The sequence below is a fragment of the Aythya marila genome (assembly GCF_965140915.1).
Source record: "Aythya marila genome assembly, chromosome: 31".
NCBI classification, from domain to species: Eukaryota; Metazoa; Chordata; class Aves; order Anseriformes; family Anatidae; genus Aythya; species Aythya marila.
Window position 1 is genome coordinate 1,160,394 of NC_139072.1, and position 10,498 is coordinate 1,170,891.

The 10,498-nt window shown below is 62.7% G+C and overlaps 1 protein-coding gene across 1 annotated transcript in view; it reads right to left on the reverse strand.

Annotated features, from left to right (window-relative positions):
- Positions 1-2,142: 2,142 nt before the first annotated feature.
- Positions 2,143-10,498, reverse strand: part of LOC309888973 (integrin alpha-D-like) — a 25,860-nt gene continuing 17,504 nt past the window's right edge. The window contains 8 exon segments of the mRNA XM_082781632.1: positions 2,143-2,270; positions 2,371-2,481; positions 4,452-4,544; positions 6,675-6,788; positions 7,541-7,609; positions 8,776-8,883; positions 8,981-9,062; positions 10,238-10,314. Coding sequence (XP_082637758.1) covers positions 2,175-2,270; positions 2,371-2,481; positions 4,452-4,544; positions 6,675-6,788; positions 7,541-7,609; positions 8,776-8,883; positions 8,981-9,062; positions 10,238-10,314 — 750 coding nt within the window. The 3' untranslated portion in view covers positions 2,143-2,174.

Below are 10,498 nucleotides of genomic sequence, written 5' to 3' on the forward strand. Positions count from 1 at the left end.
AGATCTCCCTTCCCTGCCCCATAGATCCCCCCCGCCCCATAGATCCTTCCCTGCCCCATAGATCCCTGTGCCCCATAGATCCTGCCCCATAGATCCTGCCCCATAGAGGGATCAGCCCCATAGCAGGGTCCTGCCCCACAGATTCCCCTGCCCCATAGATCCCCCCTGCCCCATAGATCCTGACCAATGGATCCGGCCCCATAGATCCCCCCTGCCCCATAGATCCTTCCCTGCCCCATAGATCCTTCCCCTGCCCCATAGATCCAGCCCCATAGATCTCTGTGCCCCATAGATCCGGCCCTATAGATCCCTCCCGGCCCCATAGATCCTTCCCCTGCCCCATAGATCCGGCCCCATAGATCCCTCCCTGCCCCATAGATCTCCCTTCCCTGCCCCATAGATCCCTCCCTGCCCCATAGATCCTTCCCCTGCCCCATAGGTCCCTGTGCCCCATAGATCCTGCCCCATAGATCTTGCCCCATAGATCCTGCCCCAGAGAGGGATCAGCCCCATAGCAGGGTCCTGCCCCACAGATTCCCCTGCCCCATAGATCCCCCCTGCCCCATAGATTCTGCCCCATAGATTCTGCCCCATAGAGCCTGCCCTATAGTGGGATCAGCCCCACAGCGGGGTTCTGCCCCATAGATCCTGCCCCATAGATCCCCCTCCCCCTTGGTCCTGTCCCCATAGCTTTCCCAGCCCCATAGATTCCCCTGCCCCATAGCGGGATCAGCCCCATAGCAGGGTCCTGCCCCATAGAGGGGTCCTGCCCCATAGCAGGACCGGCCCCATAGCGGGGTTCTGACCCCATAGATCCTGCCCCATAGATCCCCCTGCCCCATAGATCCCTCCCTGCCCCACAGATTGCCAGCCCCATAGCGCTGTGGGGCGCAGACACTTTATTGGTGACAGCATGAGATCAGTGGGGCAGTCCCACGGGGCCCGGCCCCACAGCGGGCCCAGCCCCATAGCTGACCCACACCTACCCCACACCCGCCCCATAGCAGCCCCATAGCTGCCACCCAGCCCCACAGCTGCCCCATAGCCCCCCATAGCTGCCCCATAGCCCCCCATAGCCCCCCATAACCACCCCACACCTGCCCCACATCTGCCCCATAGCCCCCCCATAGCCCCCCCAGCCCCATAGCTGCCCCATAGCAGCCCAATAGACCCCCATAGCAGCCCCATAGCCCCCCATAACCACCCCATAGCCCCCCCATAGACCCCCCAAAGCCCCATAGACCCCCATAACCACCCCACATCTGCCCCACATCTGCCCCATAGCTGCCCCATAGCCCCCCATAGACCCCCCCAGCCCCACATCTGCCCCACATCTGCCCATAGCCCCCCATAGCTGCCCCATAACCACCCCATAACCCCCCCATAGCCCCCATAACTGCCCCATAGCCACCCCATAGCAGCCCCATAGCAGCCCCATAGAACCCCCAGCCCCATAGCTGCCCCATATCTGCCCCATAGACCCCCAAATCTGCCCCATAGCCCCCCATAACCCTCCCATATCCCCCCATAACTGCCCCATACACCCCCATACCCGCCCCATAGCCCCCCCATAGCCCCCTCCCCGCCCCATAGCTGCCCCACATCTGCCCCATAGCCGCCCCATAGCTGCCCCACAGACCCCCCCAGCCCCACATCTGCCCCACATCCGCCCCATAGCTGCCCCATAGCTGCCCCACAGACCCCCTCCCAGCCCCACATCTGCCCCACATCCGCCCCATAGCCCCCCCATAGACCCCTCCCAGCCCCACATCTGCCCCACATCCGCCCCATAGCTGCCCCATAGCTGCCCCACAGACCCCCTCCCAGCCCCACATCTGCCCCACATCCGCCCCATAGCCCCCCATAACCACCCCACAGACCCCTCCCCGCCCCATAGCTGCCCCATAGCCACCCCATAGGCGCCTCCCAGCCCCACAGCTGCCCCACATCTGCCCCATAGCTGCCCCATAGCAGCCCCATAGACGCCCCCCAGCCCCACATCTGCCCCACATCCGCCCCATAACCGCCCCATAGCCCCCCATAGCCCCCCCATAGACCCCCTCCCAGCCCCATAGCTGCCCCACATCTGCCCCATAGCCCCCCCATAGACCCCTCCCAGCCCCACATCTGCCCCACATCCGCCCCACATCCGCCCCATAGCCGCCCCCCCCCGGTCATCCGTGGGTCTCTTGGGGGGGTCCCTGTGGGGGGGGTCCCTGGGGGTCGCCCCCCTGCAGCATCTCCTTGTAGCGGCGGCGGAAGAAGCCGAGCTAGAAGGGAGGGGGCGGGGCCAGAGAGGGAGGGGCGTGGTCAGGCGGGAGGGGGCGGGGCCTCCCGCTGGGCGTGTCCCCCCCGGGCCCCGCCCCTCACCTTCTGCAGCCCCAGCGCCAGCAGCGCCAGCAGCAGCAGCCCCCCCGCGCTGCCCCCCAGCACCAGGGGCAGGGGCCGGGGGGGGGCCAGGACCTCCAGCTCCGTCTGCACCTGCCCCACGGAGACCCACACTTATGGGGCGGACCCACAGCGACCCACACTTGTGGGGCTGCCCCATAGATTGACAGTTATGGGGCGGACCCATAGGGATCCATAGATCCGCACTTATGGGGCTGCCCCATAGAGAGACACAGGTGTGGGGCTGCCCCATAGATTGACACTTGTGGGGGAGACCCATAGAGACCCACACTTGGGGGGCTGCCCCATAGATTGACAATTATTGGGTGGATCCATAGGGATCCATAGATCCGCACTTATGGGGCTGCCCCATAGAGAGACACAGGTGTGGGGCTGCCCCATAGAGACCCACACTTGGGGGGTGGACCCATAGATGGACACTTGTGGGGCAGACCCATAGAGACACACATATATGGGGCGGACCTATAGATTGACACTTGTGGGGTGGTCCCATTGAGATCCATAGATCCGCACTTATGGGGCTGCCCCATAGAGACCCACACTTGGGGGGCTGCCCCATAGATCCGCACTTGTGGGGCGCACCCATAGAGAGCCACACTTGTGGGGCGGACCCATAGATGGACACACATATATGGGGCGGACCCATAGGGATCCATAGATCCTCACTTATAGGGCTGCCCCATAGAGAGACACAGGTGTGGGGCTGCCCCATAGATGGACACTTGTGGGGGAGACCCATAGAGACCCACACTTGGGGGGCTGCCCCATAGCGACACACATATATGGGGCGGACCCATAGATCAACACTTGTGGGGTGGCCCCATAGGGACACAGGGGCCGGGGGGGGGCCAGGACCTCCAGCTCCGTCTGCACCTGCCCCATAGATGGGCACTTGTGGGGCTGCCCCATAGATCCGGACTTATGGGGCTGCCCCATAGATTGACGCTTGTGGGGTGGTCCCATTGGGATCCATAGATCCGCACTTATGGGGCGGACCCTTAGAGAGACACAGGTGTGGGGTTGCCCCATAGATGGACACTTGTGGGGCGGACCCACAGCGACCCACACTTGTGGGGCTGCCCCATAGATGGACACTTGTGGGGTGGTCCCATTGAGATCCATAGATCCGCACTTATGGGGCTGCCCCATAGGGACACGAAGGTGTGGGGCGGCCCCATAGAGACCCACACTTGGGGGGCTGCCCCATAGATTCAAACTTGGGGGGCAGACCCATAGAGACACACACTTGGGGGGCTGCCCCATAGATGGACACTTGTGGGGTGGACCCATAGAGACACACACTTCGGGGCTGCCCCATAGGGACACAAAGGTGTGGGGCTGCCCCATAAAGACCCACACTTGGGGGGCTGCCCCATAGATTCAAACTTGTGGGGCGGACCCATAGATGGACACACATATATGGGGCGGACCCATAGATCAACACTTGTGGGGTGGCCCCATAGGGACACGAAGGTGTGGGGCTGCCCCATAGATCTATACTTATGGGGCAGCCCCATAGCGACCCACACATTTGGGGTCCCCATCCCCTGCCCCACACATTTGGGGTCCCCCCCCTGCCCCACACATTTGGGCCCCCCACCCCCTGCCCCACACATTTGGGGTCCCCCCCCTGCCCCACACATTTGCGGTCCCCACCCCCTGCCCCACACATTTGGGGTCCCCCCCTGCCCCACACATTTGGGGTCCCCATCCCCTGCCCCACACATTTGGGCCCCCCATCCCCTGCCCCACACATTTGGGGTCCCCATCCCCTGCCCCACACATTTGGGCCCCCCATATCCTGCCCCACACATTTGGGGTCCCCCCCCTACCCCACACATTTGGGGTCCCCATCCCCAGCCCCACACATTTGGGGTCCCCCCCTGCCCCACACATTTGGGCCCCCCCTCCCCTGCCCCACACATTTGGGGTCCCCATCCCCTGCCCCACACATTTGGGGTCCCCATCCCCTGCCCCACACATTTGGGGTCCCCCCTCTCTGCCCCACACATTTGGGGTCCCCCCCTGCCCCACACCCCCACCTGCAGCCGGCCGGGCCCCCCGGCGTTGCGGTAGCGCCGCTCCTCGAAGTGCAGCCGGGCCGAGCTCTGCAGGGACACCCTGGGCAGCCCCAGCTGGGGGGGGGACACGGCAGCGACCCCATAAATGACCCCAAAGGGACCCCAAAGGGACCCCAAAGCGACCTCAAAGTGACCCCGAAGGGACCCCGAAGTGACCCCAAAGTGACCCCCAAAATGACCCTGTAACTGACCCTATAACTGACCCCAAAACTGACCCCAGAACCGACCCCATAAATGACCCCAAAGCCACCCCAAAGGGACCCCAAAGGGACCCCAAAGGGACCCCGGAACCGACCCCGAAAATGACCCTAAAACTGACCCCAAAATGGACCCTATAACTGACCCTATAACTGACCCCAAAACTGACCCCAGAACCGACCCCATAAATGACCCCAAAGCCACCCCAAAGGGACCCCAAAGGGACCCCAAAGGGACCCCGGAACCGACCCCGAAAATGACCCTAAAACTGACCCCAAAATGGACCCTATAACTGACCCTATAACTGACCCCAAAACTGACCCCATAAATGACCCTATAACTGACCCCAAAGGGACCCCAAAGTGACCCCAAAGTGACCCCAAAGTGACCCCAAAGCCACCCCAAAGGGACCCCAAAGCAACCCCAAAGGGACCCCAAAGAGACCCCAATGAGACCCCAAAAATGGCCCTGTAACTGGCCCTATAACTGACCCCAAAACTGACCCCAAAGTGACCCCAAAGAGACCCCATAACTGACCCCGAAAATGACCCCGTAAATGACCCTATAACTGACCCCATAACCAACCACATAACTGACCCCAGAACAGATCCTATAACCGGCCCCAGAACTGACCCCAAAAATGACCCCAAAGCCACCCCAAAGGGACCCCAAAGGGACCCCAAAGCGACCCCGAAGTGACCCTGGAACCGACCCCGAAAATGACCCCCAAAGAGACCCCAAAGTGACCCCAAACCGACCCCGGAACTGACCCCAAAAATGACCCCAAAAATGACCCCGAAAATGACCCCATAACTGACCCTATAACTGACTCTATAACTGACCCCAAACCGACCCCAAAACTGACCCCGTAACCGACCCCAGAACCGACCCCATAACTGACCTCGTAACTGACCCCATAACTGACCCCAAAGCGACCCCAAAAATGACCCCAAAACTGACCCCATAACAGACCCCGTCACTGACCCTATAACTGACCCCATAACTGACCCCGTAACTGACCCCAAACCAACCCTGTAACTGACCCCATAACTGACCCTAAAACTGACCCCAAAACCGACCCCAAAAATGACCCCAAAACTGACCCTATAACCAATCCCATAACTGACCCCATAACTGACCCCAAAACTGACCCCAAAATGGACCCCATAACCGACCCCATAACCCCCCATGACCCCATAACCCCCCAATGACCCCACCCCATGACTCCATGACCCTATAACTGACCCCATAACCCCCATGACCTCCCCATAACCCCCATGACCCCATAACCCCCCCATGACCCCATAACCCCCCATAACCCCCCATGACCCCATGACCCCCCCATGACCCCATGACCCCCCATGACCCCACCCCTTGACCCCATGACCCCATAACTGACCCCATGACCCCCCCATGACCCCATAACCTCCCCCATGACCCCATAACCCCATAACCCCCCAGTGACCCCACCCCTTGACCCCATGACCCCATGACCCCATAACCCCCCATAACCCCCCCATGACCCCATAACCTCCCCCATGACCCCATAACCCCATAACCCCCCAGTGACCCCACCCCTTGACCCCATGACCCCATGACCCCATAACCCCCCATAACCCCCCCATGACCCCATAACCTCCCCCATGACCCCATAACCCCATAACCCCCCAGTGACCCCACCCCTTGACCCCATGACCCCATGACCCCATAACCCCCCATAACCCCCCCATGACCCCATAACCTCCCCCATGACCCCATAACCCCATAACTGACCCCATGACCCCCCCATGACCCCATGACCCCATAACGCCCCCATGACCCCACTCCATGACCCCATGACCCCCCCATGACCCCATAACCCCATAACCGACCTCATAACCCCCCCATAACCCCATAACCCCCCCATGACCCCCCATAACCCCCCCTAACCCCCTCGAGGCCCCTCCCCCCTGGAGGCCCCGCCCCCCCTTGGCCCCGCCCCCTGACCTGCAGCAGCCAATCGGTGCGCAGGGCCCCCCCCATGCTGAAGGCCACGCCCCGGGGGGGCTCCAGCGCCCCCACCCCGCAGCGCAGCTCCCGGCACGCGGCCACCGAGCAGTCCTGGGGGCGGGGCCAAAAGGGGGCGGGGATTAGAGGGGGCGGGGCTTAGAGGGGAGGGGCTTAGGGGGGAGGGGCCTCAGGGGGTGGAGTCTCAGGGGGCGGGGTCTGAGGGGGCGGGGTCTAAAGGGGTGGGTTCTATGGGGGCAGGGTCTGGGGGGTGGGGTCAAAAGGGGGCGGGGCTTAGAGGGGGAGGGGCTTAGGGGGAGGGGCCTCAGGGGTCGGGGTCTCAGGGGGCGGGGTCTAAAGGGGTTGAGTATAAAGGGGTGGGGTCTAAAGGGAGGAAAGAGGGGGCGTGGCCTAAAGGGGTGGGGTCAAAAGGGGAGGGGTCAAAAGGGGAGGGGTCTGAGGGGGCGGGGCCTCAGGGGGTGGGGGCTCAGGGGGCGGAGTCTAAAGGGGCGGGGTCTAAAGGGGAGGGGCTTAAAGGGAGGGGTCTAAAGGGGTGGGAGGGAGGGGGTGTGGCTTAAAGGGATGGGGGCCAAAGGGGGTGGGGCTTAAGGGGGGCGGGGATTAGGGGGGAGGGGCCTCAGGGGGTGGGGTCTCAGGGGGTGGAGTCTCGGGGGGAGGGGTCTAAAGGGGAGGGGCTTAAAGGGGAGGGGTCTAAAGAGAGGGGTCTAAAGGGCTGAGTATAAAGGGGTGGGGTTTAAGGGGGAGGGGCTTAAGGGGGCGGGGTTTGAAGGGGGCGGGGTTTGAAGGGGGCGGGGTCTAAGGGGGCGGGGTCTAAGGGGGGCGTGTCCCGAGGGGGCGGGGCTCACCACCACCGGGCGCTGGCGCAGGCGGGCGGCGAAGTCGGGGACCCCCGGGTGGTCGGCGACCGGGTGGCACTGGGGGGGGAGGGGGGGGAAAATTGGGGCGAAAATTGGGGATTTGGGGACTTTGGGGGAGTTGGGGGGGATTTGGGGTCAACGGGGGGGATTTGGGGCCGTTTGGGGCCGTTTGGGGCCATTTGGGGACATTTGGGGACATTTGGGGACATTTGGGACCATTTGGGGACATTTTGGGACCATTTGGGGGCATTTGGGTATTATTGGGGTCAATGGGGACATTGGGGCCATTTTGAGGCCATTTTGAGGCCATTTGGGGCCATTTTGGGGCCATTTTGGGCCATTTCAGGCCATTTGGGGTCAATGGGGCCATTTTGGGGCCATTTGGGGCCATTTGGGGATTCTCGGGGTCAATGGGGCCATTTTGGGGCCATTTGGGGCCATTTGGGGTCAATGAGGTCATTTGGGGCCATTTTGGGACCATTTGGGGCCATTTGGGGCCATTTGGGGATTATTGGGGTCAATGGGGCCATTTGGGGGCTATTTGGGGCCATTTGGGGGCCATTTTGGGACCATTTGGGGCCATTTCAGGACATTTGGGGTCAATGGGGTCAATGGGGCCATTTGGGACCATTTTGAGCCATTTTGGGGCCATTTTGGGGCCATTTTCAGGCCATTTGGGGCCATTTTAGGGCCATTTGGGGCCATTTGGGGTCAATGAGGCCATTTGGGGCCATTTTGGGGCCATTTCGGGCCATTTTGAGGCCATTTTGGGGCCATTTCAGGACATTTCGGGCCATTTGGGTCCATTTAGGGCCATTTGGGGTCGATGGGGTCAATGAGGCCATTTGGGGCTATTTGGGGCCATTTGGGGCCATTTGGGGCTATTTGGGGTCAATGGGGCCATTTGGGTCCATTTTGGGACCATTTGGGGCCATTTTGAGGCCATTTTGGGGCCATTTGGGGTCAATGGGGCCATTTTGGGGCCATTTGGGGACATTTGGGGACATTTGGGGTCAATGGGGCCATTGGGGCCATTTTGAGGCCATTTTGGGGCCATTTGGGGCCATTTGGGGTCAATGGGGCCATTTTGGGTCCATTTTGTGTCCATTTGGGTCCATTTTGGGGCCGTTTGGGGCCGTTTGGGGCCGTTTGGGGCTTCTCGGGGTCAACGGGTCCACGGGGTCCGTGGGGATTGGTGGGCGCGTCCCGGGAGGGGGCGTTACCTGCGGGGGCTCCGCCTCCAGCCCCGCCCACAGCTGGGCCCCACCCAGCGCCACGGGCACCAGGAAGGAGACGGCGAGGGGGGGGCGGCGCTGGCCCAGCACCTGCACCTGGGGGGGGGGGGAATGGGCGTGGCCGAGGTGGGCGTGGCCCTAGGAGGGCGTGGCCTCCGAGGGGGCGTGTCCTCCCGAGGGGGCGTGGCCTCACCTGGTAGTGGTGGCGCACGGGGACGCTGCGGGGGGGCCCCGACCCCGCGGAGACGTTGGCGTAGGGGGTGGAGTCCGGGAGGCTGCGGGGGGGGGGAGGGGAGGGGAGGGGTCATGGGGGGGTGAGGGGGGGGTGAGGGGGGTCATGGCGGGGGGGGTGGGGGGCGGGGGGGGGTCGTGGAGGGGCGTTGGGGGGGGTTTGGGGTCAAGGGGGGGGGTTGGGGGTCAATGGGACGGGGGGGAGTTGGGCGGGGTCTGGGGGTCTAGGGGGGGGTGGGGGGGGCTTTGGGGTCAAGGGGGGCTTTGGGGGGGGCTTTGGGGTCAAGGGACGCATTGGGGGGGGTCTTGGGGTCAAGGGGGGCTTTGGGGGGGTCGATGGGACATGGGACAAGTTGGGCGGGGTCTTGGGGTCAAGGGACACATTGGGCGGGGTCTTGGGGTCATGGGATGAGTTGGGTGGGTCAATGGGACGTGGGACAAGTTGGGCGGGGTCTTGGGGTCAAGGGGGACATTGGGGGGGTCAATGGGACATGGGACAAGTTGGGCTGGGTCTTGGGGACCAAGGACATTTTGGGCGGGGTCTTGGGGTCAAGGGGGACATTGGGGGGCACTTTGGGGTCAACAACCGCGTTGGGTGGGTCAATGGGACAAGGGACATTTTGGGCGGGGTCTTGGGGTCAAGGGACGCATTGGGCGGGGTCTTGGGGCCAAGGGGGGCATTGGGGCGGTCAATGGGACATGGGATGTATTGGGCGGGGTCTTGGGGTCATGGGACACGTTGGGTTGGTCAATGGGACATGGGACAAGTTGGGCGGGGTCTTGGGGTCAAGGACCATGTTGGGCGGGGTCTTGGGGTCATGGGACACATTGGGCGGGGTCTTGAGGACATGGGACACGTTGGGCGGGGTCTTGGGGTCAAAGGACATTTTGGGCGGGGTCTTGGGGTCAAGGGACAAGTTGGGCGGGGTCTTGGGGTCAAATGACGGGTTGAGGGGGTCAATGGGACATGGGACAAGTTGGGCGGGGTCAATGGGACATGGGACATATTGGGCGGGGTCTTGGGGTCAAGGAACAATTTGGGCGGGGTCTTGGGATCATGGGACGCGTTGGGTTGGTCAATGTGACATGGGACAAGTTGGGCGGGGTCTTGGGGACCTGGGACATTTTGGGCGGGGTCTTGGGGTCAAGGGACGCGTTGGGCGGGGTCTTGGGGACCTGGGCCCTTTTGGGCGGGGTCTTGGGGTCACGGGGTCGCTACCTGGCGAGCACCAGCAGGACGCTGTAGGCCACCGGCAGGCGGGCGCGCTCCTCGGGGCCGGCGCGCCCCCCGTTAAGTTTCCCCCCGCATCCAGTAAAGGATGGAGATTCTCCTTAGTCCTCCTTTTTGTGTTGATGTATTTATAGAAACGTTTTTTGTTATCTTTAACGGCAGTAGCCAGATTGAGCTCCAGATGAGCTTTGGCCTTCCTAATTTTGTCCCTGCACAGCCCCGCAACATCCTTATAGTCCTCCCTAGTGT